The following is a 23,808-nucleotide window of genomic DNA, read 5'->3' on the forward strand; positions in this document are numbered from 1 at the left end:
TTAGATGTTTAAAATATTTATTAATAATAAAAATGATTTTAATGTGTTTCTGCTCCGCAGGTTCTCGTCCATATCTTCTTTTTTGAAGAAAGCTGGGATCCACTCATTTCTTTATTTTTTTTCTTTAAATAATTTTTCAGTTGTTACCCGTTAATCTGTGAATAGAAATGAATTGATGATTAAGAAAGGGATCCTTAATGTATATGTTTAATTCTATACCGATAAAGACGTGTTAACCTTTTGTCAACCATGAACTGTGACATCATGCGTCATTTGATCGTTAGGCGCCATTTTTTGAATTTAGCATGTGCTTAAACCTTGCAAGCACCTTGTCTCTTCATATTGTATGTGGTATTTCCTGACGAAGGGGTCATTGGAACACCGAAATGCGTTGAATAAGCCACTGGAATATTTCAATAATTTCTGGAATTAATCTATTGCGGCAGCGCGGAGATAATCCACACTTCCTACTAAGCATATCTCTTCATAAGGTCGTGGATCGACCTGTGGATCTGCGGCAGCCGCCATCTTTACATGCCTGTATTCACCTGCACCAGGTGAGCAGTTTTCTTGGTGTCTCATCTTTGTGATACGTGGGATAAGACCCTATTGCGCTTTGTGTCTCCCCTCTTTCTTTTTCTATATATAGCAAACTGATGATACCGCTTAGAGTTTGTAAATCTTTCAATAAAAAAATTATACTTACATTTTATTTATTGTGTTCCCGCTCTGCTGAAGCAGCAGGTAAAAGCTCGGAGGAGCCAGCTGTATAGAATGGGGAAGAAAGGAAGGGAAGGTGTTGGTATCTTCCATTAAAAATATACTGAACAATATAGTATAAAGGGAAGACACAAAGTATATCTACCCATATTATGGGCCTTAGTGTAACAACATGTCACATACAACAATGGGGGAAGCTTTTCCTTACTTTGTTGGATGTCTCTCTGTTTCTCTATCACTTTTGCTGCTGGAGAAAAAGAAAAAGTGATCACAAATAAATATATCAATATCAAGTATTAGCTCATTGAATACAGTTCAGATGCACTTGCAAGCGGACTGATCTGCCTGTGTAACTACCAGGACAAATCATTGTATAATTTTGCATCTAGAAGACAGCGTTTAGGACATAAGGGCACATCCATTTGTGGGAAGGGTTAAATACTTACATGTTTTTGACAGTGGTCTGGTTCTTTCTTCTATAGCATTTTGGCATCCACCATTTATGTTTGTGTCTTAAAAAATCCAAACAAACAAATTGAGACTCATACAATTCACATCATCATTCTGATCAGTCTATGAGAATTTATACAGTGATATTGTCCTGTGTAATGTCCTATGATAATGTCACAATTAGTGATGGGTGAACCTCTGGATGTTTGGGTCCTGCGTGTTATGCCAAACGGTTAAAAAAAAAGCTCGGTTTGGGTACCAGAACAGTACCCGAAACCGAACCTAGACCCCATTCAGATGCATGGTATGCCCGAACACCCATTGTTTGCCATGCTGTCATTTGCAGCACAGCACAGCAAACACTGTCTGTGATCAGTTAGAGAGCTGCGGTTTCCAACACCAGCTATGAAAGTTTACCTCTGTTCATAGAGGCGTCGGCTGATTAGAGAGTACTATTCCCAGCAGCCAAGCCTGCTGCCGCTAATAACAGCAAGATCAGGTGTCGTTGATGGGAGTATTCATCAGTCAGTGCCTGCACTATAAATAAATACAATTTTTTTAAAAAAATGACGTGAAGTCTTTCTATTTTTGATTACCAGTATGGTAAAACTGACAGCTGCGAGCTGCAACATTTAGCTGTCAGCTTTAGCAAAGCTGGTTATCAACAATAGAGGGGTCCCAACGGCATTTAAAAAAATAATTAAAAAATATGGAATGGGATCCCCCCATTTTTAACAACCTGCCAAGAATTAATGCTTAGGAAGCCTATGGATAAAGTTATCTGACTGGATATAACTGCTATCCATGTATTCTTGAGTACATTTTTTTCCAGGAGACTCGGAGATGTTCTGGGAGTGTTGGCGAATACATTATAATCTCACTATCTGTCTACTTACAAGCTGATATCCTCATTGCTGCATTCTGATGTGGCATTAAACTTATCCACCTCTTCTTCCTCCTTTTCCTCCTCCTTCTCGTCATCCTCCTTCTCCTCTTCATCATCCTCCTCCTCGTCATCCTCCTCCTCCTCGTCATCCTCCTTCTCCTCCTCCTCGTCATCCTCCTCATCCTCCTTCTCCTCCTCCTCCTCCTCTTCGTCATCCTCCTTCTCCTCCTCCTCCTCGTCATCCTCCTTCTCCTTTTCCCCCTCCGACTCCTTCTCCTCCTCGTCATCCTCCTTCTCCTCCTCTTCATCATCCTCGTCATCCTCCTTCTCCTCCTTCTCCTCGTCATCCTCCTTCTCCTCCTCCTCGTCATCATCCTCCTCCTCGTCATCCTCCTTCTCCTCCTTCTCCTCCTCCTCGTCATCCTCCTTCTCCTCCTCCTCCTCGTCATCCTCCTTCTCCTCCTCCTCCTCGTCATCCTCCTTCTCCTCATCCTCCTTCTCCTCCTCCTCTTCGTCATCCTCGTCATCCTCCTCTTTCTCCTTCTCCTCCTCCGACTCCTTCTCCTCGTCATCCTTCTTCTCCTCCTCCTCCTCGTCATCCTCCTCATCCTCCTTCTCCTCCTCGTCATCCTCCTCCTCCTCCTCTTCGTCATCCTTGTCATCCTCCTTCTCCTCCTCGTCATCCTCCTTCTCCTCCTCCTTCTCCTCGTCCTCTTCCTTCTCCTCGTCATCCTCCTTCTCCTCGTCATCCTCCTTCTCCTCGTCATCCTCCTCATCATCCTCCTCCTCGTCATCCTCATTCTTCTCCTCCTCCTCCTCGTCCTCCTCCTTCTCCTCGTCATCCTCCTTCTTCTCCTCCTCCTCGTCATCCTCCTCCTCCTCGTCATCCTCCTTCTCTTCTTCCTCCTCACTATTGGATATATAACAGACATTATTTAGCAATTCTCGTAAACTGCCATTGTTTTTACAATTACTCATTTTATATGAGAAATTTCTCTAAAAACTTCTGAATTTCTATCCATCGTCACTGTTATCCTCCAGTTGCCAACTATTAGCAGAATGAAGGCTGCAATTTATAGTAGACTGTGTATGGAGGACATAAATGGTTTCATAAAACTCCCAGGCATGATCAGTAAAAATCTCTCTAAGAAAAAGTGTCCGTGTTACTGTCTGCCATGTCTGTCATGCCGCAAGATGCCTGGAGCAATGTGCACGCGCGCCTTAACTCATGGCTGTTGCTGGGTAACCATCCATCTCTGTCTGGTTCTGCAATCCGCTGTATTCCTGGAACACCTAATCATGTGACTTCTATGTTCCAGCCCTGCTCTGATTCTGCAATCCGCTGTATTCCTGGAAACCTCTGATCATGTGACCTCCTCTATGGTTCTACCCAGGCTGTTCTAGCGATGCTCTCTATGATCCTGGAGGATCTGAACACAAAGTTCCTCCCAGGTCCTGACCCGGAAGTACTGGTGCTATGGTGCTATATCAGACCGCCCCTCCCTATGGTCAGGGCCTGAGTATCGTGTTGCTTCCCTGCATGGCTGCTTGGCCTGCTGGGTCGCTCCTGTATTCTGTGCCCCTACACTTTGCTCTGTCGTGTGTCTCTGCACACGCTCTGTGCTTGTACTCTGACTCCTGTCTCGTGCCATGTCTTGTGTTGTCTCTCGTGCCATGTTTGTCCTTGCCTTGCCTTGTAGTACCTCTGCTGTTCTCTGCTTTAGCCTGTTTTGCCATGTCTGATCTTTGCAATTTTGAGCCTTGTAGTACTTCTCATGTTTCTTGTCTCTGCCTGGTTTTGAGTACTCTGCCCTTTGGTGCTCTCTTGCACATTTCCATGTCTAGTCTCAAGGCTCTGCCATGACCTGGCTCTGGGCTTCGGCCTACGCTCCGTTGCTAGACTCTGTCCTATCGTGCTCTCTTGCACATTTCCACGCTAGTCCCAAGGCTCTGCCTTGGCCCGGCTCTGGGCTTCGGCCTACGCTCCGCTGCTAGCTCTGTTCTTGCTCTGACCTGGCTCTGTTTCTGCCTATGTTCCACACCATGTCTTGCCTTGTTTCTCGCCTAGCCTTGTCTTGTTTCTTGCTTTGCCTTGCTTTGTTGCTTCGTGTGCCCTTTGCATGCACCTGGCCTTCCTAGCCTCCTGCTTGTGCCTCAGCCGTGCCCGCCCTAGTCGTGCCCGCCTGCTTGTGCCTCAGCCGTGCTCGTCGGTCAGTGACAGCTGTGTCGCCTGCTATGCCTCAGCCGGGTTCGCTGGAGTCTTGCCCGCTTGTTAGTGCTGCAGACCGATCAGCTAGCCAGTGCCTCAGCCGTGCTCTCTGTGCTTCCTTGCACTTCACGCTGTTTCTGCACTCTGTTCTACGTGCTCTCTATAGCACACGCAGGTCCTCGCCTGCCCTTGGCATACCTCCCCGTGCTTCTCTAAAAGTACGCGCAGGTTTTGCCATGTACCCTGTCGTGCCCTCTAGCACGCACAGGTCCTAGTCTGTACCATGTCTTGAATCCTGACCCTGGCGTGCCTCTCTGCATGCGCAGGACTCTGCTTTTAAATTCTGTCCCTGGCATGCTCCTCGGCATGCGCAGGCCTCCGTCCGTGAACCTGACCCTGGCGTGTTCCTTCGCAAGCGCAGGACTCTGCTCTGTACCTTTCTCTGGCGTGTCCCTCTACACGCACAGACCTCCATCCTTAAACCTGTCCCTGGCGTGCCCTTTGCATGCGCAGGCCTCCGTCCTTGAATGAACCCTGGTGTGTCTCCAAGCACGCACCCTGCCTTGAACCCTGGCTTGCCTGCCGGATTCCCGAAACCTGCCGACCGCTGCCAGAGGTCCGGAACCAGATTACTGCGGCCTGATGTCCGGACCTGATTTCCGTAGCCTGATGCCTGGATCCTGTCGGTCGTTGCCAGTAGTCCGGAGTCCGATGCCATCGCACCCTGTCTTGGATCCTGGCGTGTCTCCTTGCACGCACCCTGCCTTGGACTCTGGCGTGTCTCTCGGCGTGCACCTTGTCTTGGACTCTGGCGTGTCCTAGCACGCATCCCTCGATGGAAATCGTGTGATCCCTAACACGTACCCTGCCCTGGACTCCGGTATGTTTTCTGCACGTGATATGTCTGAACTTTAGGCGTGCCCTTGCTCGCACCTTGCCGTGTTTCACCGTTGGTGCCCTGCATCTGATTCTCTGTTTTTGCCTTGTATCTGATTAAAATGTGTAACCACGTTTGCTGATGAAATCCTGTGACTTCGCTTTATGTTTCGTTTCCTGTTCGTCCTGTTGCTAGACACTCAATAGTGTCTCCCTGAGCTGGCCGTCTGGTCCAGCTGCCGTGGTGGCTCACCCCCTTGGTCTTGCCCCTGACACTCCCTGTACAGGGGGTGGGTTCTCACTAGGTTCGCTCGCCCTAGGTGAGTGCCACGGCCCAGAGGGTCCACTCTAAAAGGAAAAACGACTCAGCGTAAGCTGACGCTCGTCACACTCACAGCAATCAACCAGATCACTGCTCTTCATTTTAAAGGAAATTGAGATGTTGAAATCTGGATTCTGATTGGCTGTGAAGGGTCACACTGATACTTTGTCTTAGAAGAGTATTTATACATGAGCGTGCCTGTGTCTGCTGATGGTGGCACAGTGACAATGAGGGGATGTGAAATCCTCATGAATTTCCAACTCTTTCTTACATCATTTCCCCTTGTAGATACAGTACATTGATTATGACAATAGTATATCTGAGGGAACAGCTCAGAAATATGACTCTGTTTATAATACCAACTTACAAGATGGTCTCCAGGGTAGGCGCGCGGGATGCTCTTCCAAATTTGTTTTTCCTATAAGAGAACATACAGCTCTGGTTAGAATCATAACACACTGGCTCATCATCTGTGGCTTTTTATAAGTCACTTTCCTTATATGTCTTGTGGTATTTGTTGCTGTTTTGGCACAGAATTCATCAAAATAATGTGCGTGATTCATGAATTTGTCGCAAAGTAAAAAATAGGCTTTTTTCGTCTTTTGAACTGCGTTTGTGATGTTTGGTCTCATATTTTGGAGTACTGAAAAACACACCAGAGGGAGGAAGAAGGAGACTAGAGAGAATCTGTGCCAAATCAGGTGAAAATATCTGGAATTGTTAAAAAACAGCCACAAAGCAGCAAAAATTAGAAAAAAGGCGAGCACATGTAAAATTGACTTAAAAAAGGTGCAAATAATGAAAAGGGTAAAAAACAACAAAAAAAGGTGCCAACACACAAAAGTAGACATAAAGTGGACACAAAGGTGGTGATGAATCTGGGCCACGATGTATATAACCTGTCCCTCAGATAACAGCATGGACATAACCTCCAGAATCTCTCCAGCTCTGCCATCACATAGATTGTGCTACACAGAAGGATGATCCTTTAATCTCAGGCTCCAAGACAACATTTGGTTGGTCAAGAGTCCGGATAAATTTGGGGCATTACTGTAATTGGCTCCTGACCGTATTGTTATTCTACGAATAAAAGGGATGAGGAACAGTATGAAGAATTAATTTGGGTCTAAGTTCTTTATTATTGAAAGCAATGTCATCCTTCTTATGGAAACAGTGTAAATGCCCCTGAGTGGGAGCAGTAACGCCATGATATCACCACCATGGAGTCCTTCCCTTATTGGGACACATACTACTCCTATATGAAGGTGGAAGATATAATAAGATACATACTCGAATTCTACCTCCCATAGCTCTATGCTGACTCTCCATCTATTAAAGAAAAAGAAAACAGAATGAATAATATTACACATACACAGTCACCATGATGGTAGGAAGAGGAATGATACTATTGAGCCTTAATATAACCAATGCAGACTCATAGGGAACATCTCTGTGGTGGATCATTACAGGGAGAGTCCAGGAGGATCAATAATCCCAGTTATATGATATACATACAGCTCATGCAGGAACTCCTTGTACTCCTTGTACTCCTCTTCTAACGTCATCCTACTGAAGAGAAGGAAGACAATTAGGAATTATTGTATCTGCTCCATAGCTGATAACAGATCATCAATGGTCACTAAAATGTACAACTGTTGTATGTCAGAAACCTGGCGTAGTGTAAGGCCCTGTTCACATGTACGTGTCTCCAGGGCGTCTGGCAGCCGTTTTCACCCGTACTGGAGACATATATCCACACGTACCCATTACAACCTATAGGGCTGCTCATATGTCCGCGTTTTACCAGCAGCACAGATGACAGAGGCCAATACCAGTCTATGGGTCCATGTACAACACATATAGCACACGAATGGCATCCATGTGTCATCCATGTGCAGTCCGTGTATATTTAACACTGCAAGTATAGAAGCTTTGGAATTGATTTTTATAAAGCCATACTGGAAAAAAACGGATGTCACATGGATGGCACACGGGTGACCCACTGACGAATCATTGATGATACACTGATAGCACTCGGGTGACACTGGGGACACACTAATGACACCAAGTTATCGCCAACTGTGGTACTTTACAAATCATTAAAATGTAATCTTTAATGCAATACTAGAAAAAATATTTATACAAAAAAACACTAATTAGAGTAATATGGGAGTAATTACTCCATTTTTATACTATTTAATTAAAGTTTATATTTTAACAATTTGTAAAATATCACAATTGGTGGAGAATTGGTTTCTAAATAGTGTGTACTCTAATAACAAAATAACGCTTTGAGCTTTCTCAAGGATGACACACTGATGGCTCACTGATACTACACTGACAGTACACTGATACTACACTGACAGTACACTGATACTACACTGACAGTACACAGATGGCTCACTGATACTACACTGACAGTACACAAATACTACACTGATAGTACACTGATGACACACTGATGGCTCACTGATTCCACACTGACAGTACACTGATGACACACTGACAGTACACTGATACTACACTGACAGTACACTGATGGCACATTGATAGCTCAGTGATGACACACTGACAGTACACTGATGACACACTGACAGTACACTGATGGCACACTGACAGTACACTGATCCAAAACACTGATGACACCGATACTATTTTTTCCGGTATTGGTATTATATGGACGTGTGAAGGGGCCCACAATTTCCTCCCACCATGAATGAATTTCCCAAAAATGGGACACTAAATCTGCCACATCTGAACTTGCCCTTCGGCTAATGCTCGGCGGTAATAGAGTTACCCGGTCATTCTGACATGGAGCTGCAATGTTTCCCTGTGGGAAGCAGAATTGCAGGAGATTACGGGTGACATGGAAGGTGACTCTCCGCCATCCAGTGGCTCCAGTGTATCAGAGAAATTGCAGATTTAGGGTAAGTAAGCATTTACCTCATTCTCCTCACTAGATTCTCGCTCATAAACTATAAAATAATAGAAAAAAAAGAATTATAGCAGACATTGTATTTCATTCCTGTTTTGATATTTGTAAAGAATTGCAGGGATTAACTACATAACGATTCCATTATTAAAGGGAAGTGATGTCCTGACATTACAGGGTTAACACCTATAGATAAAGGAGAACCTATCAGAACATAATAAAGGACACAAAAAAGAGGCTAATACAACGTTTCCTTCCACTTTACTCCCGACTGCAGCCCTCTAGTGAGTGTCCCCTCGGCAGGCACCATGATGTCACTGTGTGATGTCATCCCATTTCATGGATTACTAATCCCCAGTAACAGCAGTAACTGTCAGGAGTGACAAAAACCTACAACCAATCCCATATCCATGAAATAGGGTTTTAAGGGATTGTGCAGGACTGGAAAAACATAACTGCTTCCTTCTAAAAACAGCGCCGCACCTGTCCACGGCTTGTGTTTGGCATTGTAACTCGGCTTCATAGAGATGAATAGAGCTGAACTGTAATCCCGGACACAACCAACAGACAGGTGTGGCGCTGTTTTTTGAAGAAAAGAGACAGAATTTTTCAAATCTTGTACAACCCTCTTAGATTCTTTACCTTAAATCAAAACTTTATCAATGTAATCACCTAAATATAAAGCACATAGCCTCTTCACAGAGGAAGAGGACAGGAGTTCTAGAGCCACCCATTAGAGGAGGCAATCCTAAAAGTCAATATCGGCCCTTTCATGAGCCTTGGCACATGACTTTGGATAGGAAACCAAACCAGAAGCTGCATTTACAATCAAGTACTTTGGATTTTTTACTCCTTATTAGCACAAAGCTATCGCCAATAGGTGGCGCTAGAGCTCCTGTCCTCTTCCTCTGAACAGGCACCCTGCATATTAAAATTCCCAGAGGAGCATTACTTGGCGCCTGCCCACACCAACTTGGCGCCTCCACAAGGGACAACGTTACCCCTTAGACCCTCTAAATGTTATGTAACTGTTACAAAATGGTAAAAATTAAATATTAATGGTAGTTATTTCTATATTCCTAATTATACCTAATCTATACATTGCACTGTATTGTTCACATGGATGGTGGAGGATACAAAGAGAGAAGGCCGGTTACATAGATGACACAGTTTAAACATTAGCAAAAAATAAAGTTGAGATATTAGAGAATGAGGGAAATGAGGAGCGAGAGTCACAGACACATGGGATATAATAGGACACAAATCAGGAGCTAAAGTCACAGACACATGGGATATAATAGGACATAAATCAGGAGCGAGAGTCACAGACACATGGGATATAATAGGACACAAATCAGGAGCTAATATAAATGATGTTACTTACACTCCACTAACTGAAACCCTCAGAGAAGTTCCGTTCGGCAGTTGATTCTATGTCATCGTGATGTCACAACATTCCGTGACCTCATAACCGGCAGCCACCTACAGCCGATGCTCTATACATGAAATAGGCTTCTCACGACTTATGGGCACAACTGGTTTTGGCCTTAAAGGGGTTCTCCGAGAAATGTAATAAAATAAATAAATACAAAAATAATAAACAGTTTTCTAAATACTTTTATTTAGCAAAAAGCTATGCTTTATGGACTGCGCCCTGTCAGGATTTTTGCATGAAAGAGTGGTCCAAAATTCAAGTTGAGAGGTGTAAGAAGCTCTTGATGGTTATGGGAAGCCACTGATTGCAGTTATTGTTTCCAAAGGGTGTGCAACCAAGTATTAAGATGAGGGTGCCAACAATTTTGTCAAAACTTCAGTTTCTGGAACAATTTCAAGGGTTCCAACACTTTAGGCCATTATTGTGTGTGTAATATGTATACACAGCAGTCTCGGCGTCTCCTATGTGATGTAGCCGTATATACACCATTCTAGGTGTATCCTGTCCTGTGTCATGTATATAGCTATAGTGCGGTGTTAACATAGTGGGTAATATTTATATATTGAGCTTTTTTTCTCATACCGAGTCAGTATGGGAAAAAAATATTGCACTTCCTCATTCAATAGTATCTGATAAAAAGAAAAAACCTGACAAAAATAAAATATCGAATAGCACACACCCAATTTATACGTTTGTGTGCATGAGCCCTTATTCCATGTATATATACACTGCACAGTACGGGTTCTCCTGTCCTGTATACTGGGTATAAGGGCTCATTCACACTCCTGTATAAAATATTGATCTGATGTTGCTTCAGAAAAGTTGGACAAGTGGAATCCGTATGGCTGAACTTATGCCATGCCAGTGTGCAATTTGTTTTCTCCCCCAGTATCCGTATGACATCTGTGCGACATGCATATGCAATGTGTTCTTAACATCATCTTTTACATACTATAATTCACTATGTAATTTAAAACTAGTTTACAAACTAATAAAGCAATGTTATATACAGATATAGATAGAATAGATATAATAAACTCTAAAGTTAGCTCTGAAGGATCTTTAGCCTTGTTTAACCCCTTTCTGACATTGGATGTAATATTCCGTCCACGTGCCCTGGGCCAATTTGACCATGGACAGATCATTACTTCATCGAGATCGGCCGCGCTCACGGGGAGTACGTGGCCGATCGCAGCCGGGTGTCAGCTGATTCTAACAGCTGAAACCCGGCATTAGGTGCCAGGAGCGGTCACAGAACGCTCCCGGCACTTTAACCCCCAAAATACTGTGATCAAACAAGATCGCAGCATTCCGGGAGCCGACACAGTGCTAATAGCCCCTCTGTCTTTATATCAGAGACCCCGCAGCGTAACATGGGGTCCCGATTGTTGCCATGGTGGGTTACCAGAGCTGGGAAACTTGTTGATCATGCACAGTGCAGCACTGACAGCTTCTATGGCATGCAGATGCTGTTTCATCAGGATGCTATAGAAGCGATCAGCCTGCAAAAAAATGATTGTCCCATAGTGGGACAAAGTGTAAATGTTAGGAAAAATTAAAAAAATATTTTTAAATAATTGAAAAAATATTTAAAAATAGAATAAAAAATAAAAAATCAATATACAGTGTGAGCCATTTATATAAATACACCAAAATAAAATGGGAATGGTTGGTGATATCAACTTCCTGCTTGTGACACATTACTATATGGGAGGGGGAAAACTTTTCAAGATGGGTGGTGACCATGGTGGTCATTTTGGTTCCAACTTTATTCTTTTCAATGGGAAGAGGGTCATGTGACACATCAAGCTTATTGCTAATTTCACAAGAAAAACAAAGGGTGTGCTTGGTTTTATCACAACTTTAGTCTTTCATGAGTTATTTACAAGGTTCTCTTTGTTTACAGCTATTGACATGTCGCAGAGGTTAACACGTAAGGAGCGGATAGAAATTGTGTTGATGTCTGGTGAACGCAGTACCCGGGTCATTGCAGCAGATTTCAATGCAAGAAACCCTACGCAAGAAAACGGTCACCATTCCCATTTTATTTAGGTGTATCCATATAAATGGCCCACCCAAAAAAGTTTGCCTCATCGCTAAACATAATGTTCTGTGTAAATTGAGGGTCCTGTTCCAATTTTTGTTTTGCCCATTCTGCAAATTCAGCGCGCTGATCTGGGTCACCAACCACTCCCATTTTATTTAGGTGTATCCATATCATTGGCCCACCCTGTATATTCTATCACTAAATAAATATTTGAATGAAGAAAAAAATCTAAACAATAAAAGTACACATATTTGGCATCACCGTGTCCACAACAACAAGACCTATAAAACTGTCTCACTAGTTAACCCCTTTAGTGAACACCATTAAAAAAGGCAAAAAAATGATCTATCATCATACTGCCGAACAAAAAGTGGAATAATACGCAATCAAAAAGATGGATATAAATAAAAATGGTACCGCTTAAAACGTCATCTTGTCCCGCAAAAAACGAGCCGCAAAAGCGCCAAAACATAAAAAACTATATAAATGAGGTGTCTCTGTAATCATACTGACCCAAAGAATAAAACTGCCTTATCAATTTTACCATACACGGAATGGTATAAACCCCCTCCCCCCCAAAAAAAAAGAAATTCATGAATTGTTTTTTGCTCTTTCTGCCTCCCAAAAATCTGATCTTAATTCCAGCCAATTTTGCATTGAAAAAGTAAAAGGGCGCTCCTTCCCTTCCAAGCTCCGCCATGCGACCAAACAGTGGTTTACCCCCACATATGGGGTATCGGCGCACTCAGGACAAATTGCACAACATCTTTTGGGGTCCAATTTCTCCCATTACACTTGGGAAAATCAAAAAAATTGGATCTGAATAAATTTTTTGTGAAAAAGTTAAATGTTCATTTTTTGTTAAAAATTCCAAAAACTACTGTGAAGCACCTGAAGGGTTAATAAACTTCTTGAATGTGGTTTTGAGCACCGGGAGGGGTGGAATTTTTAGAATGGCGTCACTTTTGGGTATTTCCTATCATATAGACCCCTCGAAGTGACTTCAAATGTGATGTGGTCCCCCCAAAAAAATGGTGTTGTAAAAATGAGAAATCGCTGTTTAACTTTTAACCCTTATAACTTCCTAACAAAAGAAAATTTTGGTTCCAAAATTGTGCTGATGTAAAGTAAACATGTTGGAAATGTTACTTATTAAGTATTTTGTGTGACATATCTCTGTTATTTAAGGGCATAAAAATTCAAATAAATTTTACCACTATCATGAGGTACAATATTTCATGAGAAAATAATGTCAGAATCACCAGGATCCATGGAAGAGTTCCTCCAGAGTTATTACCTCATAAAGGGACAGTGGTCAGAATTGTAAAAATTGGCCTTGTCATTAACATGCAAACCACTCTTGGGGGTAAAGATAATAAATAAATAATTTACAAGAAATATGTGGGTGCCCCCTCTGTTTCATAACCAGGAAAGGTAAAGCAGACAGCTGTAGGCTGCTATTATCAGGCTGGAAAGGTCCATGGTTATTTGGCCCTTCCCAGCCTAAAAATACCAACCCGCAGCTGCCCCAGAATTTGCTCATCACATTAGATACGCCAATTCTGGCGCTTTCCTGATTGCCCTAGTGTGGGGGGGGATCACTGGTATTTCCTGCTAGGCCACAAGTCCAACTAACAAAGTCAAGTAATGCTCTATGGGCTTCCCTCACACTAGCTGTCCCTCGTTCCTTTTACTGCACAGACCCAGACTGAACCCTAACAGGTAATCTCTACATGTGTTTTGGCTGTCGAACAGTCGCAAGACCTGCAGGCGCGAAAACTAGAACATAGTATTTGAGTACGCAGAAGTCACTTGGTTAGTATCCAAGCATGCTCGGATAACACCTTAAGCCTCTTTCACACTTCCGTTTTTGAAAATCAGTCAAGATCCGCCGATTTTCAAAAAAAACGGATCCGCCATTTTTCTTTGCGGATCCGTTTTTTTCCCATTGACTTTCATTATTGGCGTATCTTGACGGACGGGTGGCATCCGTTGTCATCAGTACTAAAACGGATCCGCTATCCGTCCTTTTTAACTGATACAAAAAACTTAAGTGTGAAAGAGGCCTTATCTGACCACGTTTGCTCATCACTAGCAGTAATGTTACTTACTGCTATTCACATTCACAGTCACCGGATTGGGGGGGAATGCTGCATGGGGAACAATTTTTAAAATAAATTGGTGAACAAGTGACATTGTGTTGTTTTTTTCTGTTTGTGTTTTTCCATTAGTGGACTACGACGGATTTGGTGGACTGTGGCAGATTCCCTTGATGACGGCGGACCTGTGTGGCTTTCTTTTTTTTTCAAACAGAAATTGGTGAACCGGGAAAAGTGTCGGAGAGTGTTTTTTCAATAAAATTTATTTTTCTGTCTGTGTGTATTTTTTTCCATAACTTTTTTAGTAATGGGGGTGTCTGATATACACCTTTCCATTACTAACCTCAGGGCTTGATGCCAGCTGTGATTTTTGACATGCGCAGCTCATTGTCTCTGCTGAACATCCGGTAGGATGCTCGCATCATGCCAACATTCAGCATGACACCATGGTGCAGGGCCGCCATCAGGGCATTACTGCCCTGATTGACGTATGGGGCCCACAGTATCGGGCCCCCTCTCTTCTGCTCACCGGATCCCAGCGGCAGGATTCTGCTCGTGCAGTAACTCAACCTGCCCTCCGAGACTCAGGTTCAGTTAATAGAATGTTCATTTCATACAGTTCCTAGTTAACAATTAATGGCTGGTTATTGATTACTCATATCGTCTTTATCATTTCTTGCAAAGCTGTATAAGAACATTTCGACTGAGATTGTAAAATGCAGAACCCAGCCTTCCTCCTCCAAAACCAACTTCTCCACCATTACAGAAGATTGACTCTCCACTCCACTCTCAAGATCACATCTCACCACCTGTGCACTTGACCCGATCCCATCCCGCTTCATCCCAAACCTCACCACAGTCTTCATCCCAACCCTAACCCATCTCTTCAACCTATCACTAACAACTGGTGTTTTCCTTTCAAGTTTTACACATGCCTCAGTCACACCTATCCTCAAAAAGCCCTCTCTTGACCCATCCTCTGTATCTAGCTATCGCCCTATATCACTTCTCCCCTATGCCTCAAAACTACTGCAACAACACGTCCATCTTGACTGTCCTCCCACCGCTCTTCCTGCTTCATTTTTGACAGCTTACAATCTGGCTTCCAGCCACAACACTCCACTGAAACTGCCCTGAGGTCACCAATGACTTATTAACAGCCAAGGCCAAGAGACACTACTCTGTCCTCCTCCTCCTCCTGGACCTGTCCTCTGCCTTTGACACAGTGGACCATTCCCTATCACTACAGACCCTCTCATCTCTTGGTTTCACAGACTTGGCCCTATCTTAGATCACATCATACCTAACCAACCGGACATTCAGCGTCTCCCACTCGTACACCACCTCCTCACCTCGCCCCCTATCTGTCAGAGTCCAGCAAGGTTCATTCCTAGGGCCCCTGCTCTTCTCCTCCTTCGGCCTCGTTCAGCTCATAGAATTTCACGGCTTTCAGTATCACCTCTATGCTGGTGACACACAGATCTACATCTCTGGACCAAATATCACCTCCCTACTAACCAGAATCCCTCAGTGTCTGTCCGCTATTTCATCCTCCTTCTCCACTAGATTTCTAAAACTTAATACGGACAAAAGAGAATTCATCATCTTTCCCCGATCTCACGCGACTTCCCCCCACGGACCTATCCATTAAACGGCTGCCCACTCTCCCCAGTCCCACAAGCTCGCTGCCTTGGGGTTATCCTCAACACTAATCACTCCTTCAAGCCACATATCCAAGCCCTTTCCACTTCCTCCTGACTTCAACTCATAAATATTTCACGGATCCCTACACGGATCCGTGCATTCCTCAACCAAGAATCTGCAAAACCCTAGTGCATGCCCTCATCATCTCCCGCCTTGACTACTGCAACCTCCTGCTCTGTGACCTCCCCTCTAACACTCTCGCACCCCTCCAATCTATTCTAAACTCTGCTGCCCAACTAATCCACCTGTCCCCCCGCTATTCCCTGGTCCTCTCTGCCCCTGTACTAGTCGTGACTTGTATTGTTTAAGATTACTGTACTTGTATTTATTATGTATACCCCTCCTCACATGTAAAGCGCCATGGAATAAATGGCGATTTAATAATAAATAATAATTATTAGATTATAATAATCAATCCGAAAGTTTGGACTGCCATCTAGTGGTGGTAAAGCTTACCTGCACATAGGAAAGGAACTTTTTTTTTTCTTTTACAAATTTTATAATAAAAAAGAGACAATACATACAAGACAATACATGTAACAATACATACGTCTGCATTGCAGGTTTGACCATCACACTGGAGAGTGTATGGATCAATATAGTCATTTTTTTATGAAAACCAATAGTAAAGAATGTTAATAATAATTAATCATGTCGGTTTTCAAATCGATCAGCTGCGATCAGGTTTGGCAGGATATAAACTTTGAACAGAGCTGGAAATCACAGCTCTGCTTAATGTGTAATGGCCGATGCCACGTACTGCACATCAGATTTATGACAATAAGGATTTAGTCATTGATATTATATGCCTGGACAGCCCCTCTGCATTGGATCTATCACTGCTACCTTCTTGGATAGTTAGCTGTATAGCCTAACTACTGCAACTGTAATGAAGCCTTTCCGTTACTGATGTCTGAATTATTTTCCTCCACTTATAATGAATGTCCCCTGTTCCATTGTTTTCCATCAAGAAAGACCACCGAGGAAAGGGATCACCCCTCTAAGGGTAAGTTCACACTAGGCATTTTTGCAGCTTTTTTAATGCAAATTTTCAGTTCCGTTTTACACTATCAGCAAAGTCTATGAGATTTCAGAAATCTCATGCACACAGTTTTTTTTTTGTCATCAGGATTTTGTGTGTTGCATGGTTTTTTGCACAATGGAGCAAGTCACTTTCAGCGTTTTTCACCCATTGAAATGAATCATAAGAGTTGGAAGGGACCTCCTGGGCCATCTGGTCCAACCCCCTGCTCAAAGCAGGATTCGCTAAATCATCCCAGACAGATGTCTGTCCAGCCTCTGTTTGAAGGCTTCCACTGAAGGAGAACTCACCACTTCTCGTGGCAGCCTGTTCCACTCGTTGATCACTCTAAGTGTCAAAAAGTTTTTTCTAATATCTAATCTGTGTCTCCTCCCATTCAGTTTCATCCCATTGCTTCTAGTCTTTCCTTGTGCAAATGAGAATAAAGATGATCCTTCTACAATGTGACAGCTCTTGAGATATTTGTAGACAGCTATTAAGTCTGCTCTCAGTCTTCTCTTTTGCAAACTAAACATTCCCAAATCCTGCAACCTTTCCTCATAAGACAGGGTTTGCAGACCGGTCACCATTCTGGTCGCTCTTTTCTGAACTTGCTCCAGTTTGCTGATGTCTTTTTTAAAATGTGGTGCCCAAAACTGGACACAATATTCCAGATGAGGTCTGACCAAAGAGGAGTAGAGGGAAATAATGACTTCACGTGATCTAGACTGTTTGCTTCTGTTAATACATCCTAGAATTGCATTTGCCTTTTTTGCTGCTGCATCACACTGTTGACTCATATTCAGTCTGTGATCTATTAGTATACCCAAGTCTTTTTCACATGTGCTGTTGCTTGGCCCTATTCCTCCCATTCTGTATATGCTTTTTTCATTTTTATTGCCCAGATGTAGTACTTTGCATTTTTCCCTGTTAAAAATCATTCTGTTAGTTGCTGCCCACTGCTCCAGTTTATTTATATCTTTTTGAATCCTCTCTCTCTCTTCTCTAGTATTAGCTATCCCTCCTAGCTTTGTGTCATCAGAAAATTTAATCAGTTTACCCTCAATTCCTTCATCTAAATCGTTGATAAAGATGTTGAACAATACAGGGCCCAGGACAGAGCCCTGTGGTACCCCACTTGAGACATTCTTCCAACTGGATGTGCAGCCATTTATGACCACTCTTATGGGTCCGATCACTAAGCCAGTTATGAATCCACCTAACAGTTGCCTTGTCTATTTCATACTTAGTCATTTTTTCAGTAAGGATTGTATGAGATACTTTGTCAAATGCTTTGCTGAAGTCAAGATATACTATATCTACAGCATTTCCTTGATCAGTGATTCCGTCATAGAAGTAAATTAAGTTAGTCTGACATGACTTATTAGTTACAAACTCATGCTGGCTCTGTTTAATCACTTCATTCTTATCCAGGTACTGACATACATGTTGTTTAATAATTTGTTCAAAGATCTTTCCTGGTATAGAAGTCAGACTCACTGTCCTATAGTTGCCTGGGTCCACCTTCTTCCCCTTTTTGAAGATAGGAACAACATTTGCTCTTCTTCAGTCTTCTGGGACTTCTCCTGTTCTCCAAGAATTTTCAAAGATTATGGAGAGGGGTTCAAAAATTTCTTCTGCTATCTCCTTCAGCACTCTGGGGCGTAATTCATCTGGACCTGGAGACTTGAATTCATTTAGGTTAGCTAAGTGTTTCCGCACTATCTTTCTGTTTATAGATATCTTGGATTCTTCTATTCTGTTAATAGGACAGTGAAGAACAGTTGATGTTACATTTCCTTTCTGAGAGAAAACAGATGCAAAATAGGAATTTAAAAGTTCGGCTTTCTCAAGATCCTGTCTTACCATTTCATTATTTTCATCCTGAAAAAATCCTATAGCATCTTTGACTTGTCTTTTACTTTGGACATATCCACAAAATCCTTTATTATTGCTTTTGACATCTCTTGCAAGCCTCAATTCATTGTCAGCTTTAGTAATCTGATTTGTGCCCTGCAGGTTCTGCAGACCGCATTATATTCTTCCTGTGATATGCCTCCCTCTTTCCATTTTATAAACATTTCTTTCTTCCTTTTTAGCATGTGCTTAAATTCTGTGTTCATCCATCCTGGTTTCCTTAAATGCTTCCTATTCTTCCCTCTTTTCGGAATTGTTAACAACTGTGCTTTGAGAATTTCATTTTTCAAGATTTCTCATCCTTCCTGGACATTTTTGTCTTTAACCTCTTCCTGACATCCGACGTACTATTCCATCCATGGGACCCGGGCCCCTATGCCCATGGACGGGATAGTACGTCTACCGCGATCAGCGGCGCCCACGTGGTGAGCGCCGCTGATCGCGGCCGGGTGTCAGCTGATTATCACAGCTGACACCCGGCACAATGTGTCAGGGGTGGTCACGGACCGCCCCCGACACGTTAACCCCTTGCACACCACGATCAAACATGATCGTGGTGTACCGGGGGTTAAAGGGAAACATCTGCAGGGAGGGGGCTCCCTCCGTGCTTCCCTGAGCCCCCCACGGCAGCGCAATGTGCAGCGCTGCTGCGGGGGGCTCCTTTCCTGCAGGCCCCCGAATCCAAGTTGGCGACGGGGGCCTTCGGGGGCCTGCAGGAAGCTGGCTTCCTCAGTGCCTGCAAAGCGCAGGAATGAGGAAGCCTTCTGCACTGCCTGTGACAGATCGCTGATCTGTCACAGTGATCTGTGATGTGACAGATCAGCGATCTGTCACAGGACAGTGATGTCCCACCTGGGACTATTTAATAAAGTTTAAAAAAAAATAAAAAAAGTGTTAAAATAATTTTAAAAAAATCGCCAAATCGCCTTCCGAGCCCTGACGTGTGTCCATACAGTAGTTTTCTCCCACATATGGGGTGTCAGCGTACTCAGGACAAGTTGGACAACAACTTTTGGGGTTCAATTTCTCCTGTTACCCTTGGGAAAATAAAAAAATTGGGGACTAACTGATCATGTTTGTGGAAAAAATACGATTTTTTTATTTTCATGCCCGGGCGTTATAAACTTCTGTGAAGCACTGGGGGGGTTCAAAGTGCTCACCACACATCTAGATAAGTTCCTTGGGGGGTCTAGTTTACAAAATGGTGTCATTTGTGGGGGGTTTCCACTGTTTAGGTACATCAGGGGTTTTCCAATCGCGACATGGTGTCCGATCTCAATTCCAGCCAAAAACGTCAAATGGCGCCGATTCCCTTCCGAGCTCTGCCATGCGTCCAAATAGTGGTTTACCCCCACATGTGGGGTATCAGCGTACTCAGGCCAAATTGCACAATAACTTTTAGGGTCCTGTTACCCTTGGAAAAATAAGAATTGAGGGTGAAAAGATCATTTTTGTGGAAAAAATATGATTTTTTAATTGTACCGCTGTACGTTATAAACTTCTGTAAACCCCTTGTGGGTTCAAAGTTCTCACCACATATCTAGATAAGTTCCTTGGGGGGTCTAGTTTCCAAAATGGGGTCACTTGTAGGGGGTTTCCACTGTTTAGGTACATCAGGGACTCTCCAAACGTGACATGGCGTCCGATCTGAATTCCTGCCAATTTTGCATTGAAAAAGTCAAACGGCGCTCCTTCCATTCTGAGCTCTGCCATGCGCCGAAACAGTCGTTCCCCCCCACCTGTCAGGTATCAGCGTACTCAGGACAAATTGCACAATAACTTTTGCAGTCCAATTTCTTCTGTTACCCTTGGTAAAATAAAAAAAATTGAACCTGAATTATTTTTTTTGTGAAAAAAAGTTAGATGTTCATTTTTTTTTAAATATTCAAAAAAATTCCTGTGACGCACCTAAAGGGTTAATAAACTTCTTGAATGTGGTTTTGAGCACCTTAAGGGGTGCAGTTTTTAGAATGGTGTCACTTTTGGGTATTTTCTATCATATAGACCCCTCAAAGTGGCTTCAAATGTGATGTGGTCCTAAAAATAAAATGGTGTTGTAAAAATGAGAAATCGCTGGTCAACTTTTAACCCTTATAACTTCCTAACAAAAAAAAAAAATGTAGGTTCCAAAGTTGTGCTGATGTAAAGTAAACATGTGGGAAATGTTAGTTATCAAGTTTTTTGTGTGCCGTATCTCTGTCATTTAAGGGCATAAAAATTTAAAGTTGGAAAATTGCGAAATTTTCAAAATTTTCGCCAAATATCTGTTTTTCTCACAAATAAATGCAAGTTATTTGAATGAAATTTTACCACTAACATGAAGTACAATATGTCATGAGAAAACAATGTCAGAATCACCTGGATCCATGGAAGCGTTCCAGAGTTATGACCTCATAAAGGTGCAGTGGTCAGGATTGTAAAAATTGGCCCGGTCATGAACGTGCAAACCACCCTTGGGGGTGAAGGGGTTAAGGATATCCAGCCATCCTTAAAGACAAAAATGTGCAGGAAGGATGGGAAATGTATCAGGTTTTGCTGATTTTTTGTGCCAAAACCTGATTCTATAGAACAGAACTTTTTTTTCAACACTAAACTTTATCAACATGCATAAGAAACAAGTCTAGCATGCCAGAAACACAGCAAAAATGAGAGAGATCAGGTTTTGCTGCAGGAATTGGAAAACTTGCAAGGTCAGCAGTCTATCAAATACTTAATTTTCCCCACTGTATATACTGGCCCAAAGTACGCTCTGGCTGGCCTCCATTACATGAAGAGAGTCCTATGGATAAGTCATAAGAATGTAGGCAGACATATTTTTAGGTATGTGCCAACTATAAGAATAACGTATATTGAACACCAGGTAAATCTAACTTCAAAGGGAATCTGTCACCAATCTGTCACCAGGTTTTTGCTACCTCATCTGACAGCAGCACAAAATTAGGAAAAGACAGATTCCAGTGATGAGTCACTTAGCTTACTGTGGCAGATGTGACACAGAGTTCTTAGATACAGCACATACAATAGAAGAGCTGAAAAGCTGCCGCGGGCCACACCACAGCTATGTACATTATCTATAGACAGTGAGCTGCTTATCACAGGAAGGGCGGAGTCGAACTTGGTGTCACCTGTTGCTGCAGTCTGAGCAGTGATAAAGTCCTGGTGAAAAAACCTTCATTATAAGTAAACAACAGCACACAGCCTCATAAGGGACACATCGATGAGTTACCCATTTAAACCCTACCTCATACTTTCTTCAGATTACATAGCGAAAGCCTGCTGATGGATTTCTTTAAATCTATAGATGTATTTCCATCCTTTGGCAATTAAAAGAAAACATCTGCTAATCCCTGATGAGTTGGTAATAATGGCCTGGTATCAATAGTCGTAGCCGCACAAAGCGAACACTCAGCCAGCAGCGAGATTTCTCCCCCTTCATGAGTCCGGAAGGGAGTGATCACAGCCTTCTTGGTCCGGCTCACGGACCGACCCACTGAATGTAACGTTTTTTTCTATGATTTATTCCCCCCATATTTTTTTTTAAGTACTTTACAAAAGTCCTCATTTAAAGGGATTTTTCCTTGTTAAAGGTCACCTTTACAGATTCCTGAGCAAAGAAAAATAGAACTTGGTTCCATGTGATTATGGGCCTTGTAACATGCAGCTATGACTTGTTACCCTTGTCATCTGTCTCGTACAGTAACGGTCTCACCAGACTCCAGTTCATTCTTCTTCTGTTCATAAAGTTCTAACAGATACCGGTCCGGCTTTATGTTGGCCTCAGGCAATTCTAACATGATCTTCTCCACTTTCTGGAGGCTTCTTGCATTCTTCATGCTCCGTCCTGCAATGTATAGTTTGAACTCTTCTAGTTCAATAAGCTTACAGGTGTCCTCCTCACAAATGTTCTTCACTTCTTTTGATTTGTCCACTTGAGGGAAGAAAACAAGACCAGACGACTTCTCAGGTGTCTCAAGAGGGACCTGAAATTCTGGCAACTGATGCTGAAAGCTGATGGGGACGTTGGGAACAATAAAAGCTCCTTCAGCTAGAGTCTCCTCAGAGGGCTTCCTCCTGGCGAGGATCACCTTATACAGATGTGTGGGCACGGCTACATCATCACTGCCAATAACCTGAAATAAAAAATGAGCAAGGACATCTTCATTACACCAAAAAGATCACAGTGCACCACCACAATTTGCAGTAGGCCTCTGTGCACCTACATGGAGACTTCCACATCGCCTCTCACACCCCCCACCCATCTTCACTATTAAAGTTTAAACTTTAAGGACTTGTAAGATTTAGAAAACGAATATTAAAATGCCATCAAATAGCGAAAGAAGCTGCGGTGGGCATCTCTATTCCTGGGGACCCAACTTGCCCCCAATAATAGAAACTTTCAGCCCACTTATTTCACTGTTACCTGACAATTGGGTCCCGGGAAGCGGGGACTGCATTAATGGATAAATAGAAAATCAGCAAATACCTTTATTACAAATTAGATTGTTTAAAAGTGCCACCAACAAGGTGCATTCATTCTCACTAAGGCCGGTTTCACATTCGCACTTTTGAGCGCAGCAACGGCCTGCGCACGACCGCCGCTAAGCCCCGCCCCCTGCCCCGCCTCCACCGGTATCTTCGCCTCCGGGCGCATGACGTTGCATGCGTCGTGCGTCCCCTATCTTCATCACAGAGGGCGCAGGCCGTGCGCAGTCTGCGCACAGTCTGCGTTTGGCGGCGCATGCGTCCTTTTGACGGTGCGCCGAGCACAACCAAAATGCAACAGGTTGCGTTTGGCGCTGCTCGGCGCACCGTCAAAAGGACGCATGCGCCGCCAAACGCAGACTGTGCGCAGACTGCGCACGGCCTGCGCCCTTCTGTGATGAAGATAGGGGACGCACGACGCATGCAATGTCATGCGCCCGGAGGCGGAGATACCGGTGGAGGCGGGGCAGGGCTTAGCGGCGGCCGTGCGCAGGCCGTTGCTGCGCTCAAAAGCGCGAATGTGAAACAGGCCTAACCTGTCCGTCCAATGCCTAATGTCAGGTCTGTGGCAACAGAAAGAGAACCTGTCACCATTAGTGTCATAACAACTAAAACTATGACTTTACTCAGCATCTGTGCTGCACTCCATAAATGCTTATATACCCCCTGTATACTTCCAAAAGAACCTTTAAAGTTCTCCCGCGTTGT

General features: G+C 43.4%; 1 protein-coding gene and 1 pseudogene across 1 annotated transcript; both read right to left on the reverse strand.

The window, feature by feature from the left end:
- Positions 1 to 8,471, reverse strand: LOC141095500 (uncharacterized). Its single transcript, XM_073581529.1, has 9 exons — positions 8,407 to 8,471; positions 6,979 to 7,032; positions 6,754 to 6,792; positions 5,831 to 5,881; positions 2,067 to 2,966; positions 1,167 to 1,232; positions 929 to 967; positions 707 to 765; positions 1 to 155 (listed from the first exon to the last, which is right to left on the reverse strand). Exons 1-8 carry the CDS (start codon positions 8,433 to 8,435, stop codon positions 714 to 716), a joined length of 1,230 nt encoding a protein of 409 aa, XP_073437630.1. The 5' UTR covers positions 8,436 to 8,471; the 3' UTR covers positions 1 to 155; positions 707 to 713.
- LOC141095501 (nuclease EXOG, mitochondrial-like) overlaps positions 6,753 to 23,808 on the reverse strand; it is a 27,002-nt pseudogene continuing 9,946 nt past the window's right edge.

This window comes from Dendrobates tinctorius, unplaced genomic scaffold (genome assembly GCF_039654945.1).
Source record: "Dendrobates tinctorius isolate UK_male_01 unplaced genomic scaffold, ASM3965494v1 ptg000070l, whole genome shotgun sequence".
Taxonomy (NCBI): domain Eukaryota; kingdom Metazoa; phylum Chordata; class Amphibia; order Anura; family Dendrobatidae; genus Dendrobates; species Dendrobates tinctorius.

Bases quoted from the DNA above. Each gene is read 5' to 3' on its own strand.
- LOC141095500 (XM_073581529.1), bottom strand. From the start codon at position 8,435: ATGAGCGAGAATCTAGTGAGGAGAATGAG. The intron at 5,882-6,753 runs GTATGTATCTTA...GTTCTCTTATAG, and splicing joins CTATGGGAGGTAGAATTCGA to GAAAAACAAATTTGGAAGAG. The intron at 968-1,166 runs GTAAGTATTTAA...CTTTTTCTCCAG, and splicing joins CAGACCACTGTCAAAAACAT to CAGCAAAAGTGATAGAGAAA.